This window comes from Mizuhopecten yessoensis, unplaced genomic scaffold, assembly GCF_002113885.1.
Source record: "Mizuhopecten yessoensis strain PY_sf001 unplaced genomic scaffold, ASM211388v2 scaffold923, whole genome shotgun sequence".
In the NCBI taxonomy this organism is placed as follows: domain Eukaryota; kingdom Metazoa; phylum Mollusca; class Bivalvia; order Pectinida; family Pectinidae; genus Mizuhopecten; species Mizuhopecten yessoensis.
Genome location: NW_018403789.1, coordinates 1,107,630 through 1,130,818, shown reverse-complemented (window position 1 = coordinate 1,130,818; position 23,189 = coordinate 1,107,630). Strand labels below are relative to the sequence as shown.

At 34.4% G+C, this 23,189-nt stretch overlaps 1 protein-coding gene across 3 annotated transcripts; it reads right to left on the bottom strand.

Moving 5' to 3' along the window:
* Nucleotides 1-1,456: 1,456 nt before the first annotated feature.
* LOC110455280 lies at nucleotides 1,457-22,884 on the bottom strand. 3 transcript variants are annotated; one of them, XM_021505314.1, is made up of 2 exons: nucleotides 22,573-22,884; nucleotides 1,457-3,634 (listed from the first exon to the last, which is right to left on the bottom strand). In XM_021505314.1, the coding sequence occupies exon 2, from the start codon at nucleotides 3,536-3,538 to the stop codon at nucleotides 1,787-1,789; it is 1,752 nt and encodes a 583-aa protein (XP_021360989.1). In that variant the 5' UTR covers nucleotides 3,539-3,634; nucleotides 22,573-22,884; the 3' UTR covers nucleotides 1,457-1,786. The 3 variants fall into 3 exon arrangements, with proteins under 3 accessions (XP_021360989.1, XP_021361007.1, XP_021360997.1); XM_021505332.1 differs by lacking the exon at nucleotides 22,573-22,884 and adding an exon at nucleotides 7,255-7,279; XM_021505322.1 differs by lacking the exon at nucleotides 22,573-22,884 and adding an exon at nucleotides 5,062-5,171.
* Between the last annotated feature and the right edge of the window lie 305 nt (nucleotides 22,885-23,189).

The window sequence follows — 23,189 nt, the reverse complement described above, 5'->3', positions numbered from 1 at the left end:
CAGAAAGTAAAATATCGTCGAAAAACTTCAAGGTGTGAATCTATGTTTGAATTATCTTAAAATGACAAATAAAATTACTCCACAGAAAAATAACGAAGTCCCGTAACCCACACGAATCGACAGACTCTAACAAATTAACAGATGTTTGTAAAATGTATTCGTAAATCATAAAAGTTTACAAGATGTGAATAGGTAATTGGAACAAAATGCTATAGACATATTGAGCCATAATCAGGATGCGTTATATAAATAGAAATCCGAACATGTACTGATATCATATTGCAATATACCTACAATAAAGCAGACACAACAACGTAAAAGTCTTGCCTAAACATTTTACATTCTATTTGTACAGGATTATTGTTTGATTTATTTATCGGTTATTTATATCACATTTTATAAAGAGTTGCCTCCCTTATTCTAAGTTTTCAATTATCCAATTTCTGAATTACTATTTCATTCAAATAAGCGTCAACTGATACTAACTTGAGATATTGAGTAAAAGTTTACATATATCACGTTATACCACAGCGAATATTGAGGAAACATGACAAAAGGTGCAAAGACGAGTGTAGATTACCCTAACAAGCCTACTGCAAATCAACTTATTTTCGGGAGAAGTTTATTACCTGTTAGTTCGTGAGAAACCCCATCCATGGTTTACAATCAATCGTGAATATTGATTCGATTGATTATTACTATCGATGACCAAATATCACCATATCAATCGCGAATACAAGTATTCGCGAATAAAACCTACAAGCATAGTTTGTATATAAAGAGCACGCGAAACTAAACTGATTTTCAGTATTCACTGCTGTAAACGGAAAAGAGGGAAAGATAATCGTACGTTCATTTTGTTCAGGTAAAGGACTTTCAGCATAAGGATCCCTGTCACACTTCACACAAAACGCTAGGAGATTCCACTGTGATGTTTTCTAAATACGGTAGCCTCCCCTTAACTTCTTTCTGGATATAACTGTAGTTGAGAAATCGGACACGTACTTCCGTCAATCAGGTAGTCATGCCGGATATAACTGTTGTAGAGAAATTGGACACGTACTTCCGTCAATCAGGTAGTCATGCCGGATATAACTGTAGTAGAGAAATTGGACACGTACTTCCGTCAATCAGGTAGTCATGCCGGATATAACTGTAGTAGAGAAATTGGACACGTACTTCCGTCAATCAGGTAGTCATGCCGGATATAACTGTAGTAGAGAAATTGGACACGTACTTCCGTCAATCAGGTAGTCAAGCCGGATATAACTGTAGTCATGCCGGATATAACTGTAGTCATGCCGGATATAACTGTAGTCATGCCGGATATAACTGTAGTCATGCCGGATATAACTGTAGTCATGCCGGATATAACTGTAGTCATGCCGGATATAACTGTAGTCATGCCGGATATAACTGTAGTCATGCCGGATATAACTGTAGTCATGCCGGATATAACTGTAGTCATGCCGGATATAACTGTAGTCATGCCGGATATAACTGTAGTCATGCCGGATATAACTGTAGTCATGCCGGATATAATCATGCCGGATATAACTGTAGTCATGCTGATAAAAACAGATTCCAATGCATAGTTACAGTTTGAAAAACAAATTGTGTAGTGGTACAGGGATCCTCAAAGATACGCTTGACAGAACAATATCCATTACAACAATATCCATTCATCTCACGAACTGCTAGACTCAACTCACTTTTCTATAGAATATTCTATATCACATGGCATTCAGAACAAAAGCTACATACAGTCCCAATTAAATAAGAAGTTTTACTGGAAATTATCATTTTCGGAGTGAATGATAGGGGGTATCCTCATTCTCTTAAGAACACGAATTATCTCCCTTTCGTCTCTCATGATCCTCTCTAGAGCATTTTTCATGATAGAAAACTGTTGAGATGAAATATGTCCCCAGAGATTGAACTCGTTCTCGAAGAAATGAGGCAGCTGTTTACTCCGGATGAAGCTGAGGAGCCTGAGAAGAATGTTGCGCACGCACTCGTCGATAGTAAACCGTTGCCAGCGCGGGGTGTTGTCTACCTGGAAGTCAATATCGTGTAACAGCACAGTTTTGATATGGTAGGGTGTAATGGACCGGAGTTTCCACTCCTTTTGGCACATGTTAGAGACAAGTTTCGCTGCCATCAATCTTTGATTTTTGTCACCGGAAGTAATAGCTTTAAGAATCACTTCCTCATTTGGAGCAAAACTGATTCGCCAACGAAGGTCTGAATTGCCATTTTCGTCATTCTCATGCGGCTTTGCCACAAAAAGCGGACCCCCTCCGTTCGAGGCAGTGATGGTGGGGATGAGTTCGATTTCATTTCCGTTTTTAAGAGTCATGAGTAAAAATCTGTTGTCTTCTTCCTCAATCAAACTGATATCTGGAACTTCTATGATTTCAACCGGCTTGGGCTGTTTCTTTGGTTTGTCTATAGGAGGTTTGGCTGCCGGATCCGGCTTCTTTTCCTCTGGCTGTTGTGGTACCAATATCACTGTTACCTCCGACGGGGGTCGGCGGAGCTCTGACGTCGTCGATGTTCGTCGACTCGAACGCGACTCCAAAGAGAAGGGCACTTGTAACAAAGTTAAGTCCGACATTGGACGACTTTTGTCCGTTATGAAACTAGCATCGGATCGCTTTCTCGTACGCATGGCCTCAGCTCGATGGATGCTTTCACTTGTTAGCTGAGGGAGGATTCCATGAGGTACCCCGTTTGTACCTCCGTTAACGGTGCCGTTTGGAGGGTCATTGACTGTTGTAGCAGTTTGATTGGTCGTTACACTCATCCGACTCATCGATCGTTCTGACCTCTGACGGCTGATGTTGGTGCGGACGCTAGTCCTACTTGGGATATCCTTCCGATGATTTTCCGGATCGTCGTCTGACGATTTGTACGCCGCGCTCGCGTCTGATTTCTTACGACTACGTTTAGATTCCGTTCGTCGAGATGGACTTGCGTCTGTCCTGATAGTAGCGTCTGAGCGTCGACTTAATCGACTTCTCGACTTCTCCTTCTCAACAATAGTCCGCAATTTATCTAGTCCAGTTTCTAACACTTGAAATAAGGCAAGATACATTTTCTTTGGGCACAAATGTTGCTTGTCCTCAGATCTGACGTCAAGGTTGTATACTTTGATACTTTTTGGCGTTATTTTTGGCATAGGAAATACAACGTATCCTGGATCAAGTTCCTTCCCAGATATTTTACCAACCTTCATCGTTAGTAAATAACAAGGACATCCCGGTTTGTACGGTTTCCATGCGGATATGTCCCCTGCGTAAATTGGCATGTCCTTCAGCTCCAGTCCGAACTGGTTGTTCTTGATGTGTGGGATAATATGTTTAAAACAAGCTGAGAAGGCTTCTTTGGTTGATGCAGCTGGTGCTTTAATTTCCTCCTGGACTTTGTGCATTGTCGAGTCAATCTCATCCCTGAGTTTTGAGCTTGGAAGCTGTTGTGTAGCTTGTCTGTAAAGCGAAGGTAGGTAACCATGTTTGCTCTGAAATGGGTCCTCCATTATTGGTGAAGTATTTTGTAGAGTTATCCCAAGAGTAGGAGGACAATCGTCCTGTGCTGCTTCTCTCGTCTACATATCAGTGTTTGCATTCTCTACCTGCAATAAAGAAGAACAGAACTGAAGTAAAATATTTATAGGATGATAAGGATAACCATGCAAATGTAAACTTCGGGTGTCCTCGGGTCTTTTGGATTAAGATGTACTTCGAATTCAAAGATATTTTAACAAGACAATTAAATAATAAAACTATTGGTAGGTACGAAAGTCCTGGATGTCTCGACCAACCGGTCTTCGATTCTGCTCCAAAAAAATAGCATTAAATAATGAGGTATATGAATAAAGGATTTGACAACTTTGTTTCCTTTCCAATGTCGTAACCTGTATTCTGTGAAAGAATGAAAAAAGCCAATATTCCGTCAGCTTCATTTCGAATCCCTAAAAAAACAAACGCACTATCATGGTACATGTACATGAAGTATGTATAATATACCAAACATACATCGTTTAATTTATACATCACATTACCTGAATATCAACAGTTCCTCAACATTTCCTGTACAAGTCATATCTAATATGAGTTTACATCCTTAAGTTCAACCATAATCACCAATACAATGTATGTGTACCAACAATTAGCAGTCGTGTATGTTGTGTTATCTAGAGGCTGTTCTTCGTGTGTTCTACATTATCATGAAGGGATGACTTTTACGACATAACTAAGGTACAGTGAATTACACTGAACGGAAAAGTTAATATGAGAATGTTATGTTGTCAAGAATGGCATACCAGCTGGGGCTAACATGATAAAGAAATTGATTATCAGGGATTTACTTTCAATGAAATAACTTGTCACCCTGTAGGTGGGATTTTATTGATGTTGTGATTATATGCATGGTTCGACAATGTTCGGCATTGTTCGGCATTGTCCGGGGATGTTACTGGTAACACGATTTATGAAAAGGGTAACGCCCCTAAGGCTACTGACTGTTGATAAGTGAAAGCAGCTAATCCCTCTCAGGGGACCCGGTCGGTCGTTATCAAGATAGATACATATATGTTGATGCTTTATTTGAGACCTGGTGTACCTTGGCCTAAATATACAGTTCACTTTACCGTGTATCATGTGTCTATTTTTGATAGCTTAAAGTTTATTTTAAAATTATCAATATTCATTAGTCGTTTTATCATTGATGGTTTTATTGATGGTTTAAATTCAGTAGTCGTTTCTATGCAAGAATAGTGATAGATTGTAAATGTCACTGCATGACCTGACAATTTCTATAGATGATGAACTCTAACATGTTCCCTAGGTCCTACTTTGCTTACATATGCATTAAAAGTGTAATGCTTATGATTGAAGTAACATACTTTGTTAGTTTCAAATTCGAACATCAGTTTCAAAGCATAATGCAACAATCATGATATATTCTGACACTATTATGTGAAATTTTTGGAAAATCAATTTTGATCTTTAAATAAACCTTACAAAGTAGACACTTTAGATCGTATTGCTACAAACATACCTGTACTGAAATAAACGGGAAATATCCGAAAATCCATCCTTTCGATGTGAATCATATCCATACGTTATCGTAGTGTACCTTGACCACAACATCAACGGAAACACCAGTAGTCAGCAGACCCAGATAGCTGATATGTATTCCTCGTGTCAACATCGTCAGTGGTGATTATATAAATAACCATATTAATGAATCTCAACGCTGGCTAACACTGACCAGCAATTTTTCTGCTAATCGTTTTCTTGTTTGAGAAGTAATTTTGCTTTTTAACACGCTAAGAGTTCTCTTTATTAGTTATTGTATTGAAAATATAATAAATTACTGACATAAAATAATGGAAATATATAGCCTCTAGCTCTCAAGTAACTCATATTTCTATGGTTAATATCTCAAACCTGTACACAAACAATGCCTGGCCATTGTCATAAGGCAGTGGACTCTTAAGTTCAGGTGTGTTTGACTAAGACAAAGGGACCGTTACCCTGATGATATCTATATCTAACGCTGTGAGGGTCTTTACGAGTTGTTTGAAGTATGTATGAAGTTTGATCACGAATACCGTAGTATTCCGGGTAGGTTGATGCTTAATTTACTATGTTATACACCAACAAGTTAATATATATTTACGATGTTATACACCAACAAGTTAATATATATTTACTATGTTATACACCAACAAGTTAATATATATTTACTATGTTATACACCAACAAGTTAATATATATTTACTATGTTATACACCAACAAGTTAATATATATTTACTATGTTATACACCAACAAGTTAATATATATTTACTATGTTATACACCAACAAGTTAATATATATTTACTATGTTATACACCAACAAGTTAATATATATTTACTATGTTATACACCAACAAGTTAATATATATTTACTATGTTATACACCAACAAGTTAATATATATTTACTATGTTATACACCAACAAGTTAATATATATTTACTATGTTATACACCAACAAGTTAATATATATTTACTATGTTATACACCAACAAGTTAATATATATTTACTATGTTATACACCAACAAGTTAATATATATTTACTATGTTATACACCAACAAGTTAATATATATTTACTATGTTATACACCAACAAGTTAATATATATTTACTATGTTATACACCAACAAGTTAATATATATTTACTATGTTATACACCAACAAGTTAATATATATTTACTATGTTATACACCAACAAGTTAATATATATTTACTATGTTATACACCAACAAGTTAATATATATTTACTATGTTATACACCAACAAGTTAATATATATTTACTATGTTATACACCAACAAGTTAATATATATTTACTATGTTATACACCAACAAGTTAATATATATTTACTATGTTATACACCAACAAGTTAATATATATTTACTATGTTATACACCAACAAGTTAATATATATTTACTATGTTATACACCAACAAGTTAATATATATTTACTATGTTATACACCAACAAGTTAATATATATTTACTATGTTATACACCAACAAGTTAATATATATTTACTATGTTATACACCAACAAGTTAATATATATTTACTATGTTATACACCAACAAGTTAATATATATTTACTATGTTATACACCAACAAGTTAATATATATTTACTATGTTATACACCAACAAGTTAATATATATTTACTATGTTATACACCAACAAGTTAATATATATTTACTATGTTATACACCAACAAGTTAATATATATTTACTATGTTATACACCAACAAGTTAATATATATTTACTATGTTATACACCAACAAGTTAATATATATTCACAGTACCATACATTAATAAAAAAGATAGATATTTCTAACAAACACATTTTGTTCACATTATAAAATAATGGTTGAAATTGTTTCAATTATAAAATTCAAAGATTTGAACAAATTGATATTATTTCGATTACATACCAAGAATATTTCAATCATTAGAACAAGTAAAGCTATGCGACTATTGTAAAGGAGGAACAATTGTTTTATAAATCAAATCCTATCGACGTATGACTTGATTTTGAAATTGGCTGTTCTCACGTCGATTATGAACCATGGCAAAAAGAATAGCACTAATATCGAACGTCAAAAAAGTGACCAAACAGACAAGAACAAATATTTGCATATACCATACGTTATAATATTGACGTTATAAAACAACATACTTGCAGATCTAGGTCAGGGCACATTATGTTGTCAATGCCTCCCCAGGAGTCAAACCTGGGACCTCTGGTTTACTAGTCTTAAGGTCTAACGAATGAGCTAGAGAGAAATTCTCCCTAACCGAATCGGTAGCAAGCGGCTAGTATTTAACCAGTGTGACATACTCCCCCTTCATATCTCCCGGGACCCTACGTTGGCGCCAATGTAACAGAGGACATATGTTTTCTAGTCTTACGCTCTACCCAATGAGCTAAAGGGAATTTCTCCCTAGCCGATTCGGTAGGAAGCGGTTAGTATTTTACCTGGGTGACAAGCAATATCATTTCTTGATTAACGGTTTTTTTAAAACTAGAACAATCAACATGAGTTTCTTTTGATATTGTATATTTGAAATAAATTAATAGACATTCATTTCAATAACAAACATCTACGAATAACAAAAAATATTAGGTAGTTATCAAGACCCCCGACACAATAAACCTGTGGAACACATTATATGGTGTTATACACCAGATACAAGGACGTTACCGCCATTTGACATCACCGACCATGCTAAAGGGCTACGATAAGGACGAGAGATAGACACATTTATAAATCCACACTTCTATTGTAACGACCTAACAATAAGCGGCCTATGATATCGCACAGATTTCTGCATGGGCACACAGGTCTTTATGAATCTCCCCTACATGCTTTGTGCAGAGATCATTTGTGGAACAAGCTAGTATCTAGGGACCGGGTCACGTGTATCAGCAATGTTGTTAGGGGACACGTGCCTCGATCTCAACACCTTCTCTTTGGGACTAGCCCCCCGTGTTCAGTCGTTTGTTTCTAGAAACAATTGGTGTATTCTTCTGAATCCATGTCTTTGTATAACATTTAAAGCTAATTCTTACATATTGTATTTACCATGTGCCAATATTCTGTCAGCACATCTGAAGATAGCAGTATCAAAGATTCTTTATTAGCTAAATAACCATTATTTACCGGGCTATTTTGTATTCATTTACGGATCTAAACTCATCTGTCATAACCTATCAAGAAATGCTGTTGAAATATATCAACTTGTTATAGCTGTATTTGTAACGTTTGTAAAAAATTCCGAAACAAATATCATTATACGAGCATGTTCGTGGTTTACTGAGACGTTGATTTTATGTGCTGATACTTTTCGTACAATTAGTGTCGACTTAGATAAGCTGCTAATTAAGGATGGATTCCAGTAGATATGTTTCTGAGGTCCAGTGAACATGGACGTGTCATAACACACATGATGTCATGATACACTGTATGAGCAAAGCATTATATATTTTGCACAACACTGTGCACCTGTGCTATTTAAAGTGGACTTCTTCTATGAACCTTAAAGAGCAGGCGGATGTACGGATAACTTGATTTCGGTAAAATTATAATTGACGTACATTTCTAATTTTCCGAAAGCTAACATTGTATTCTACAAAACTCAATATATTGAATTTAGTTCATAAGGACAACACTGGACAGAATAGATTCATTCCACTGGCTCTGCATAGCTAACTGCCTTTAATTTCTTTCCCGAAAACGAAACCCAAGATTCATTAGAATAGCATTTGGATGTAAAACCACCTGCAGGGTCGGGAAAAGAATCCCACATTGTTGTCTTCTGTCTAAAGGACATTAAGGAAATTAAACCTTTGACATTTCTTTGCTACCTACTCTTTCTAATCGGTGGTTTAGTTTCAACAGATTGTATTGCCAAGCAAAATGGATTTGGCACAAATATTAAACTTATATCAAGCCCTTTCCCAGCAAATTACAAGCATATGTTTATAATATGACAAGTACAAGACGTTAAATCCTGAACAATACAAAAGCAAGTAGCATGTATTCCAACCAGATATAGAGATAGAGGAAACACAATAACGTTATCAATGTAATATTATCATTGTTAGATAAATCTTTAACATATTGTTACGGGTAGCTACAAGGTCCTACATTCTTCATCAGACGCATTTTCCTGAAGATATAGTGTTGGTCACATATGCTCGATTGTTTAGACCGCACAACTTCACTTGCTTTTCTTGATATGATTAAAATGTCCTCCATCTTTAGAACTCTTTAGTTGTGTTTATTCTATACTCGAGCATTCTCTTGTTTCATACCATTAAACAGAATCTATTTGTTATAAATCATATCTTACCCATCATTGAACACAATTCACTTGTGAAATGTCACTTGTTTATAATATGTATCGTTTGACAAATAAATGATTGTTTAGCTCAGTATGTTCCGTGTTCGTTGCAGCTTAATGGTGTAGCTGATTTAGCTGTCATCAAGATAAATTATCATCGTTTCAGTTATGAAATACTTTTCTTAATTCCACTCTTTATGATAAACTGTTTTTTTTGTTGTAATAAATTTGTTATTGGCAAGTAATGTTTTCTTATGTTTTTAATTCAAACATTCACTTAATGCGTAACACAATGAAGAAACATAACAAAATTAAAAAATAAAATTGACATTTCATTTAGCCGTAAATTAATTTTGTTGATATTTAAATCAATTTATTTTAATGCCAAATGAGGCATGATACACGACGGCCGATAGGCTTGATTAAGAAGTCATTGTTACCTTTTATAATGGTGTCGTGTACTGTGTCTATCGTGGTCTATGTCAACAACTTGTTTACATTAGAAAGGGCGTGAGATTGATACACAAAATAATACCCCTTTGTTTACTCTCTGTAGTGAACACGACAGGTAAACATATTTAAATTCCCGAACTATGTAAACTATCACGTACCGTTTGTCTATCAATGTATCATCTAGATACATGTAATACAGGTATATCTTAAATAAAACAGATGGAGTTTGTTAATATGACATATATCAATACGTTTCATGTTATTTCAATTATCGCTTGGATCTGCTTGATAAGAACACTATATTTAATATATACTATATCCATGTGGGTTTTTTTCTTATTCTTTAAAATGTAACTGAAATTGATAAAAGGTGTCTCAATGTTCTCTGTAACCGGGATCAATGACGAAACACAATAATAATCAATCGATATATGAGATCTTTGGTGGGATTGAAACACAATGATAATCAATCGATATATTAGATCTTAGGTTGGATTCAAACACAATGATAATCAATCGATATATTAGATCTTTGGTGGGATTGAAACACGATACAAACAGCGTTGTATGTGTGTGTCAGTGTTTATAATATGTTGTGCAAATATTGATGTTCATAAAAGATCACAATCTATATTGATTTTATTCATACTTCGTAGTTTAAATCTTTGATAATTAGTTATCTTTAAATGGTCGTTTTCCTCGATGAAAATAACTGACGTTTTCTTTTTATATACTATTGAATTTATAAAGGTATACAACAATAGCTCATATGCTAATAAAAATGTAGCATATCGATGTTTGCTATATTCATTGTCTATGCACTATAAAATATTTAGATTATAAAACCGAATACCTCAGCTAACATTGGATGTATGATCTATATAGAAATCGTGATATCGAATACACATTATTGTAGAACTCAACAACACTTACTATATCATGAAATTATTCGGCAATATCGGCCCAAATAGCTACGTCATATTTTTTATATCTAGAGTGGATGTAGCTAACACAGCCTCTGAAATAAATTGAATACTATACTCAAGCGTGAATACACAAGGACGAAATTCGGACTATAACTAGCGGAATGGAGGAGACGCAAACACAGTGGGTGGTCGGATGGTGCAGTGGATAGCGCACTTGCCTTTCAACAAGGCGGCCGGGGTTCGATTCCCCGATCGGACGTGTAAAGGTATTGGGTCACCTGCCCGACCACGTGGGTTTTCTCCGGATACTCCGGTCTCCTCCCACAATAAGACCCCACGCGCGCTAACATCCGGGCCAACAAGAGTGATTAATATAAGTTGAAATAACTCGTTTCATAATTGTTGTAATATAAATAATAAAGTTAATATGAAGAGAAGCAAAGATTCATCAGCTATTTTGACACAGTGAACAAGTTTCAAACTTTCACAAAAATAGGACAACAATAATACCATAGCTGGATATTTTCAACATAGATCATAACATTTCAGATAGAAAATCATTACTAGTTTATTTGTAAATAGCCAGAAAATTCCTGATACTGAAAACAGGCTCTACAGTAACACATGAACTGTGACATTTTAACTCCATGAACTTGGTAGGCTCTAATACTACTACTGGTAAAGGAAATTTACGGTATCAAAATTAACGAAGTAATCCCTGAATGCCCAACTCTAGTTCAGTCCTCGCTCACCGACCGTTGTAATATAATTTAACAGATATTCTATTATATATTTACTTTTGCAAATTTCAAATCCAACTTAAAAATATCTAAAAAAAAAAAAAAAAGTTTACTTTACATTAGCATTCACTGCCCAATTCTGTTGGACTAATTCATTTACCCCTGTAATTTCTTAGTGAACGTTTTCGTCCTTGTAATGAGAGGAGTTCAATTGTGTCTCCAGGGGTGAATTAATTAAAAAGACACATTCATCTTGCAGTCTCGGTTTGAAACTGTGTATTTATTTTAGTTTGAACGCGTTTAATTTCGCGAACCTACATCTCTGTATTTATTTTCATGTTTTTTTTAACATTGCACGTAATCTATAAAATGATCGTCATTTGATGATTTTCGCTGAGGTGATGATAGTTATCTTTACACAAAAAATTACTAAAACAAACAAACAAAAATCCTCATCCAAGTGATATCCGAGTCTGATAACGATGTACACAATATCTACCTTTATTTCACTACAAAATACATCTTGTGATATATAATTTTGTCACGATAAAACAATCGAAGTAATTGATTAAACCATCAAAGATGTGAACAAAAAGGAACATTAATTTTGTGGCACAAGTGAAGTTCTTTTCAACTTTTAACATGAAAATAACCATGATGAAATAGACTGTTTACCAAACCTGGCCAAGCAATATCATTCCAGGGCAATCGATGTGAAAATGATGAAATCTGTATGATTCATAGATCTGATGTCATTTGTTTAGTCTAAACACTGAAAATGTGACATTTAAAGCGCATTTAAAAGCCAACCCCACGCGGTGACAAACCAGGTATGCACAAGGGGCAATGTTTACAATACAAACAAAATACAGAAAATAATTTGGCAAAAATCACGGAAATGTTTATTTTACGAAGCAAACTATCAATAAAATTGGCACAGTGATACATCTTAACAGCCACACGCGTGGTAATAGCCATTATTCCGTCTTCTTGGTGAACAATCTTCAAATATAGGTTCTTAAAAGCTACCGAGGAAACGATTGTATTGACCAGGAAATCAACTGTACCGGAGTCTATATACCTAGTGTAGATAGGCATCAGACCGATTCTGTCCTGTAAAAATATATTGTTTATTTTTCTAGTCATGAGTTCTCGGCACAACAATGGGAACATTTAAACCTTAACATTTAATTTGTTAGATGACAATTTCATCAATATCTGTGAGACCGCCTTTTATACACCGCTGTGTTGTTCACAGACTACACCGCGAAGACTAGTTGAATTTGAGACAAGAATCAGGAATGTGGCGATCGACCTTACCAGTATTGTTCACCGTTCAGGGTCAACTCGTGTCAAAAATCCGCCATTTTGGTGTTAAGTGTTGGGTATATATTAGGTTTTATGCTAAGGTATTTAAAGACAATGGTCTATGTCAGTATACTTCTTCATATGAGCGGACATACTTATAATGTAGCATAAGTTATGTATAACTGGCAATAGGGATATTTTAAAATAGACTACTGTACTTCATTTCAATAATCTTACGATAATTCATATCAGAAAGATTGTTTCAAAAAATTGTATCTATTAGGCAAAGTAAGTAAGAAAAAGACACAACCGTCAATGGAAAATCACAAGATAGAAAATCAAACCTTAAATAAAAGACAAATCCATTAACAGAAAACACCCCAAAAAGAAAGAAAAGACGTTTATTTACCGACGTGATCAGGAGAAAATCATTTAAACATGACAGACAAAATAAAATCCTAAAGAGTGACAGGCTCTTGGTGAACTGGTGAACTCAGACTTGCAAACCACAGTTGACAGGGAAAGCAGGTATGTTACAACTGAAAAAATCGAATTAAACTTTCGTAAAAATTAATGTTTACCTGCATATCAGACAGGACGGTTTTGAGTGAAACTTTACTTTCGTATTGTTCACTTTCGCTCTAAAGCGAAAGTGAATGTAACCCCTGGATATCGAGGAGGGTCCTCTCTAGAATACCGTTAGTAATCTTAATATGTTTACGACATTTTCATTCTATAGAGTATGCTGGTGATTTTCCTGCAATTTTGCCGGAGACATTGTGACGGCTGCTACAGACAGTATAAGATATAACATAGATGTATCTGACTCCTTCAACTTTTGACGAAAGTGACAACTGAAGTTTCACCGTCGCTTACATACCTTTACTTGGTAGTAACACATTAGCATGTATGCTTGTGTTGCATTTGATTCGCTACACCAAAGTCTACTCTAAGTATCAGGGTATAAGATGAATTAATTCCTATGAATACTACAAAAGGTTCCTAGTCAAGGTTTCTTACCGAAGATGTTTCAATATACACCAAAGAAATTATAGAGTACTAATCTTGACCCGATTTCAAACTATGAGACTCCAGTTCCAACTATGATTAGAGATTTATTCGATCTCTAAAATCATACGTACGATATGTAACTACACATTTCCATTCATGTTACGGGAAAAGTTGTGACGGGTACAGAAACCGCTACCATTTCTGTTTAGTGGGAGTTCATGTCTATTCGTTTTGTTTTTGTTATGACTTTGTTCGTTGAGACTGCGATAGATTGTGTCTTTTGACTTTTATTTTACTTAACTTAATCAGCCGTGTTGTAGCAGTTACCTGGGCAACTTTTATTCTGCCTAGAATACATGTATCCTAAGTGTACTTATAATTAATCTTATATTACTCATCATCTGTTCATTTAAATTGACATATCTTACAATGCAAGTTTTAAAACAAAATGTATAAACCTACGTATGACGGTGTATTAAAATTGTACCAAAGTAGTAATCAATCATAAACTAAGTGGCATTTTTTAAAACGGGACATCAGTGTTAAAACTGTCACCTATCAGTTACATGGACTTTTTAAACCATAAATGGGTTCTCTGCCTATCACTGAAACATCGCTTGGGCATACAAAAAACTGTTAAACGATGTTGTTCACCAGCTAAATAATGTGCCAGTTGCATCGAGGTACGTAATGTGGCCTTGTTTCTTCTGGTATCTTCATATTTTAGAAACCGTTAACATATATTTAAGTTCTGTATTCGAATTTTTCCGTTTGTAAATATTTTATTGAAGAATGTTTATTATCTACATACGTACTTTTACCTACAAATCATGGTGTGATTGACGTTTCATATTGTATTAGACGAAGTACGATCCCCTGTCTAGGTTTTATACCAGGAGACTTTTCCAAGGTGAAGGTTAATTAATTTTGAGATTTGAAGTTTGTTCGCACTATTTCTCATGAAAGCACTGAAAGGGTGTTTCTCGAATGGCACATGTAGGTTACCCAATGCACGTATATGTGCTTATGGTGACTTATCCACAAAACTAAGAACGCTTACAGGCAACCATCTCCATTTTAGGAAAATCTTCTTGGTTAAAAAATCATTATATTTGATGTACTGGAATACATATACCATGTTTTGTCCTGATTTGCTAATTAGGATACTTTATAATGCAATGTTCATTCAATATTTTTTAACTACAAAGACGACCCTTGTTTAAAAAGTTAGATTCTGCCCCTGGAAAAAGAACATGATTTTATACATATGATAAAAATATTATCGATATATTGACTGTGTGTAATAAACTAACACAGCATTTGTTCCTTATGTAAGGAATTGTTTCTGTACTTCAAACAAAAATTGGGTACATTATATACACTGTTGTTATCATAGATATGTATAACAAAATATAGACTTCTTTTACATTATATAGTGTTACATTATATAGTGTTACAAGATATTGTTTTAATGACCCTCTTAGACATGCGTCTAGGAATGTAAGTAAATAGTAAAACATGGGTATTGCTCTTAATCGAGTTCAAATTGGTGTATTTTTTCAACATCATTGTATTGTTTTAAAGAACGCTCCATATCAAAATCATTAACGAGATATGATTCATGATCTAAACTAAATATAAAGTAAGATAGTGGTCCAATTGAATCTCTAGCACCGATCGTGAGAACTTGTTAGTGTATTTACAAACCAATCAGATAGGTTATTTCAACAATCGACTGTAGAAATATTGGTGTTTTATCGATTTAAATGACTGACTGCAAATGTCTTGTTAGGTTTTTCTTTTCTTTGCAGAACACGTGTCCTGTATGACAATGTTGTCACAAATTACGGGTAAATATTAACGATGAAGGACTGTCAATGTATAGTTAGATTACCATAGAATACAGGTAAATGTTAACGATGAATGACTGGCAATGTATGGTTAGATTACCACAGAATACAGGTAAATGTTAACAATGAAGGACTGGCAATGTATAGTTAGTTTACCATAGAATACAGGTAAATATTAACGATGAAGGACTGTCAATGTATAGTTAGATTACCATAGAATACAGGTAAATATTAACGATGAAGGACTGGCAATGTATGGTTAGATTACCACAGAATACAGGTAAATGTTAACGATGAAGGACTGGCAATGTATAGTTAGATTACCACAGAATACAGGTAAATGTTAACGATGAAGGACTGGCAATGTATGGTTAGATTACCACAGAATCAGTCAAATAGTTTATAAAACAGTGTAAAAGGTGAAGTGTATAGTCAGTTTACCACACAATACGGCCAAACACGGTCAATACGGTCAATAGACAATGTAAGGTTGATGATATATGTTAAACTTAGGACTGAATACAGTTTGTCGTTTAAACAATTAAAGCTGCTAATGTGTGGCTAGCAAACCACAGTATCGTTTTAACCTGTAACTGAATATAGTCATGTAGAATAAGCAACTTGTGATATATGGTAAGCTCACAACAGGGGAGTCAAATGAATTGTAAGATAATGTAAGAAAAAGGGTATATGGTTAGAATACTAAAAAAATGTAGACAAAATAATGTAAGGTAAGTAATGTATGGTTACCTTAACACATAATACGGTCAAATGTTATGCAATTTGTAGAAAAGGTGTAAGCCTTGTAATGTATGGGTAGCTTACTACAAAATACAGTCAAATGTTATGTAAACAATACAAGACTGATAATGCACGGTTAGCATACATGTACCGTGGGACACACTTAATCGTTATGTAAAACAATGTAACAGAGACGATGTAATGTTAGTTTACCACAAAATAAAGGCAAACGTTGTGTAAAGTAATATTAAGCAGGCTTTGTATGGTTAGCTTAATACAGAATAAATTAAATTATGTAAGACATGAAATGTGTTGGCATAAACGTCTCGTCATGGAAGTCTACTCAATCAATGTAAGACCGTCATTATAGTCCAGTAATCATTTACATATTTTCCACATCTTATGAATATATGTGCCTTCGTCATTCCGGCTGAACATTCACAATAGTTAAAAACATATGATTTACAATGTATATATACATATTGATATACATGTACCGTAATTCTTAAAAGAGTTCAATTTAAGTTCTCTGTAAGCCATTTTAATATTTACCTTTCCATCGATCGGAAGCATAGAAAAGGTCATGGCTGTATTTGCTTTTAAATGGCAAAACAGTGATTATTTCTATTCATTAGAATGTGTTTGCATTATCATTAAAAATCCTGACTTTTATCATAGAAATGTCCTTTAAAATGTGTCTTCAATATCTGAGATTTAACAAAAACAGAAACATGACCTTTAATATATTAAATGTAAAATCAAATATGAGTTAAACTTAACATACCAATTATTCTATTAAATTGTATTTATACATTCTTATTAAAGGACACTTTAAAAACTGAGATCGTTTATCATTTTGAGTTTGTAAGTGTTATCATTTCATGCTGTCATGTAAATGTACCTTAGCTTACATAATCTAACAGCACAGCCCAACATCTTTTCTTCGGCTCATTGAATACATTCCTTTGTGAGATATTTTTTCTTTATATGTCACGTTCATAACATAAAAACGACATCAAGGAATAGTCCTTCTGCTTACACTGGCAACGAACACACTACAGTAAATTTAGTGGTTTTGGATTAGTTCTTCTTTGGGGAATGGCAGAATTGTATTGTCTCGTTTGTACTTAACAAAATTAAAATGTTCGCATGTTTTATCTGTTTTTGTTTTTTTATTTTCTATAAATCACTTTTTGAGAAGGTCATCGTTCAGAAGCGAAATAATATTAAATACCAGAACACCAGCATGATACTACACAAGTTAGTCAAATACATAACAGCAGGAACAGAGGAGACACCGAAACAAAAGGAAAAACAGCATGAACACACGGAAATATCTGTAGGCGAAACCAAATGTTCATGATTTTGTATGAAATATGTTGATTTCACCAGCTGTTTTGCGTTTTAACGAAACTGGTTTTATTTTCTCACGAATGTGATAACTCCGGTCTTGAGAATGTGTCGTAGAATGTGTAAATGTAGATATATATATATCCGTAAAAAACACATATATAGAAATATCTTTTGCATTAGCGGGACGTTTAAATAGATCCAAATTTTAAGAAAAATAAACGATTTTGATTTTAAAGAATGTATGCTCATCGAAAATAATTTTTAACGACGGGGTATTTACATTTTGTACTAGAATATCATTATCAATCAATTTAGTGTTATTTAAAAGTTATCTATCATTTAACCAAATTGTGTAACTCTGGGGCTCATCTCTAAGACTGGAAACAGTAATGTGTTCGAATTTCAACTGTATCCATGCATTCATTGATTTTGCTTTTGGTATTTCAAGCACCAAAATATCTCTACTTAATTAGCTCTGAAAATGATGTATGCATATTTGAGTGATACAATGTCCTTCAATGGTTATAAAGTAATTATTTTCCTATTTGCTAAATTATGATTAGTTTTTGCATCTCGCGTAATCGAAGTTCTCGTCGAAATCTTATAGCACAGACAACGTAATAAATACACACATATATATATTAGTTAAGATTAAAATCAAATCAATTTCAATTCAATCATTTGCACTGGATAGTTAAAGATTAGTTATTTCCCTTTAAAGGTTTCAGTGATGCAAATTCCTTTTAGGTAGCGTCGTTATAATGCGATCTATCTATCTACCCTGCACGTGTCTAAAGTCGTGGCACCAAGTCACCATCTGATCAATGACCTTCAGGTTAATTCAAAATGGGCACAGTACACTTTTTATCGCACCAACTAACTCCATATTTCATTTGATAGATTTCATACATTTTGTTCAGTGACCTTCCCGTGTTTATTGTAAGAAATTCCGCCTCATTTATCACCGAAATCATCCAATTCAGCAAGAAGCCATATTAAGTCTTGACTTTCAATGTCGTTGGAGGATTATATCACGCTAGTGTGAACAAGCGTGTTGGGATATATATATACATGTACAAAAAAATACTTAAGTACTCTAAATTATGTAAAATACGCTAGCCTTCAAGTAGATTTGCTAAAATTACAATTTTCGTGAACACGTCTTTCAATAAACATAGAAGAAATATCTTAAACGTTGCACGCGTTTTAGGAACTGATATTTCTATTTCCATATATAAACCATTTGAGACATTCCGAACGGAATAAGACGTTTGCGCATTGTTAAAGGGGCGACAAAAACTTGCACTTTTCCGACAAAGCGACCCCTTAATTTAAGTTTGATAAATTTAGGTTTAGGCTACTGGATAATTAAGGTTGTTTAAAATCATTAATTGTAACTTTAAAACACGTTAAAGCTTTTTTATCCTCATGTGTTTTTCCTTTTCGACATTTTAACAATTTAGAATGAGTGTTTAATAGAACAACGTATCCCATTACAGAAGACATGGATATATCAAATAGTGCTTAAAATATAGCCACGTAAAGTTTGTATAGATCAGAGACGTTATTAACGAAAATATCTTAAGATTAATGTGTGATATTAGTATTTTACAAACCGTGAATTTAGATTATATACGTACGGTAACCACATGTATTAAGGTGAGGTTCAACGCAACAATGTATCAAAGCGACGTTTCACATAAAGGGAGAACAGCATGTAAATATAGGGACCTACAATTGTACCAGGTATGTATTTGTAATGCTAGACTAGAGTGTACGGGGTGAAGTTAAAATGATATTCAAACACATTTTGTTATACAGCTCGGAACCTAACGTTTACTTGGACTGGTAGGCTTGAATGATCTAACCCGACACAATTAGGTGACACCATATTGTTCAGCCATGATGCAGGACTCTACATTTGTAACTGTAATTTGCGCTTCAGTATTTTAAAGTGTAAACGACCTATCCTACGAATGTTTTAACGGTTTTCAATATTTGCTTGTGTTCACCTGGATGATCCAGAAAATCGAGTGAAATGAGATACAGACTATGGAAATCGATTAGCGCTGTGAAACAACATTAAGGATGCCTGTCCCACTGCTAGCAAAACACTAGAGAGTTCCTACATTTTGTATGTAGTTCTTAGTACATGCAGTACACCGCCTCCGCCCCAACCCCTCCCTTCCCGCAAGATATGTCTAGCTGTAGTTTGTCTGGGCAAACATAGACAATGTAGCTCAGTTAGTTAAAGGAAAAGTATAATGATCGGAGGACCAGGGTTCGAATCCTGGGCAGGCCCCATTTGGTTTTTAACTCAGAATCTTTCTATTTTTATTTCATGAAAGTTTCGGAGGGCAAATTTGGATAGTTTTCTTTCAAGAAATGAGCTATTGCTAGTCATGTCGGACAAAAGTCTCCTGTACAAAGTGATAGGTTTTGGCAGTGGTATGGAGACCTTACATACCAGACAATTACGATCGATGTTGTTGTAATGTTAATATTATATGACATTTTACAATTTTCTACTAAAGGACAGAGACGTCGCAAATATTTTCATGAGACAAACATTTTCCTTTGGTTGAAAACGAGTTTATCTTTACTTTATGTTCAAAACTATATCGCTGATACCAAACGTTTTGTATATATATCGGTGAGCTGTACTTGTCACACATAAGATCAACATGTCAGTATTTATATGTATCTATGTTTTTACATACTAACGAAAATATTTTCAGCATGAATCTACAAGTTATTTAATCAGAAATTTGTTTGACTGTTCCACCTCCCCTTCCCTCACTACGATAGAAACTCTTTACTTCTTAGTTAAATCGTGTTTTTCTGTAACACCTATTTTAACATAGTTTATCTCCATCTATAGAAAACGGATTTATGTAAGCTTCATAAGCTTGCTACCGGGGTATGTTTCTAAGGGAAAAAAATGTATGTGATTGAAATGCAAATATCTCATCAAGAAAGAAAGTTTACACTAATTAAAATCGCTAGATATCAAAACAGTTTCAAAACGATGGAAGATTGGCATGAGCTCGCAGATCGACTTTATTGATCAAGTACGACATATATATAAATGTTATATAACCTATATGATTTACATAAAGGCCATGTGAAAAACACTAGCGTGGATTTGATTGTATTGTGTGGTCAGTCGTTTGAGTGAGATTGTTGATAGCGCAAGTTAAGGCGATCGTCTAGACTTGTTTACGTCCCAAAACCATGAATATTAATAAAACTGAATCTTAAGTGGATTCGCTGTGATTAGATAGGAACACTTTCGCTGTGTAGAGAGCGAAAGCGAGCGTAACGCTTGGACATTTGAAAACGCCAAGATATTATTGTACATATGATAGTTCTAAAACCCGGTATTGTACGCTTATTAATCGAACATGGTTTTATTGAAAATAAGAAACTTGAATTTCTTAAAAACAAACGGTAAAGAAAACACGTATGGGGACAAAGTGTATGTTATTGAACGAGCAAATTAATCACGATTTCTACCTCGACTGCATAGGAGAAACGAGTTTGGTATTGGTCGATGAATTATATTGGTAAAGTTCATCAAAACATTGTTAATTTGGTTTCTGATATTTACCGTGTGCGTTATACGTTGCACTGTCTCAACGAAAGACCGATTCTCGTAAACAGATAAAATAAGGCACTAGTCGTGATTTACAACTGTGTAAAAATACAAACAATCCTGCCCAGCCTTGAAAAGTGCGAAAAGACTGAAAAGAATGACTTGATAAAAGTTGACGGCCGGTAATAAAATGCAGTTTAATGGGGTTTAAAAGACCAGATGTGCAATATTAACAGGAAGATCAATCAAACTGTCTTAACACTAGGTATAGCAATACAGGCTATGATTCACAATGTAGATGTATCGCTGCATGTAAACCAAGTTATTTATTGATGCCCCATCTCCCTCCCATTTTCATTTCCGAGGAGCGTCCAGGGTACGGTAGTTATGCAATAGTTCATTCTTAGATTAAACATTAAATTCCTTACCTGTCAAGAAAGGTATATAATATACAAAAGGACTGCAATAAATAAGCTTTAAAGATTGTAGTTAAATGTCGTTAAATCCATATGATAGATTGCAATATTAAAAATTCTTTATATCTAATTTTTTTTAAATTGTTGTTGTCTCGCCAAGGCGTAAATGTTTACAGAGACTGTCGCACTGAACTATTGAGACATTTGAGTAGGTTAAGTCAATAAAGATTCTTAATACTGAGAAAGAACAATGCAACTGAATCTATAAACAGATAGGGTAGGCAGTGATTATGTAAGCTTTACTCTACCACAAAAAAAACCACACACGGTCTGTAAAGTGAATCATTTAACTTAGATACACTGGGGCAGATCGGACAACCAGTCCAGGAGTCTCCAAACTTTTCACGGGTTGTGGGAAGTTTCCAAAAAAGGAAAATACATTTTTAAATGAAATTTTTATGCTAAGGGGTTTCTTCAAGCCGAGAAACTTTAACTGCCAGAGACCTTTGCAACTAGATACATTGTCCGATTCTGCCAATTAAAGGAGAAATAAATATATTTGTGTGTGTACACAACATTAAAAAGACAGCTTAGCGCTACATCTGCAGACAGAGGTATATAAATGTTCATCTGAATACACCTGTAATGCTAATGAGCCCTAATTAGTTTTATGTTATATACAAACAGTCGTACAATACGTTGTCAACATCTAAATTTAAACATTTACAAAATTTAAAATTACGTATAAATCGCTCACCTCACTAAGCATGTAGGATTCTGTCCATAGATCCATGGATATGCCCTGTGTGTGTCCGATGGGTTTAAAGTGTCCGGGACCTTGGTTGCACACCACCGTATTTGGAGTATCGTTATACCATCCTGTTGATGACTTACCCGTCTCGGGGAACACCTGTGTATATGCAGGTAACAACAGGTTTACCTTAGACACACAGGTAAACTTTGTACAGGTATGTATACCTGTCCCCTTGTACACCTAGGCAAGTTTGCATAGTCTGTATATAAAAATCATGCATTTATGTACATTGTCAAATACGTTGGCACCGCTAAGTGTGAAATAATGAACTCCGGTATGTGTATTGAAATACGATTGGTTGGACGGACACGGCTCACGTGCTGTCTACTGGCACGTGATAACCTTCCACCCCGGGGACACATTCAACAGAAGTGTGTGTAACTGATTTTCAACGATAATAATTTCTTTTGAAATTAGATCTTTTTGTCATCCTAAATTGTTCTTCCTTGCCAATTTTTGCGTTTGTTTTCCTTAAAAAAAATCTTATCTGCAAGTGAGATCGGAGGAATTCTACAAGTAAACAAACTCCGGTATCTTGTTTATAAATATTAAATGGAGTT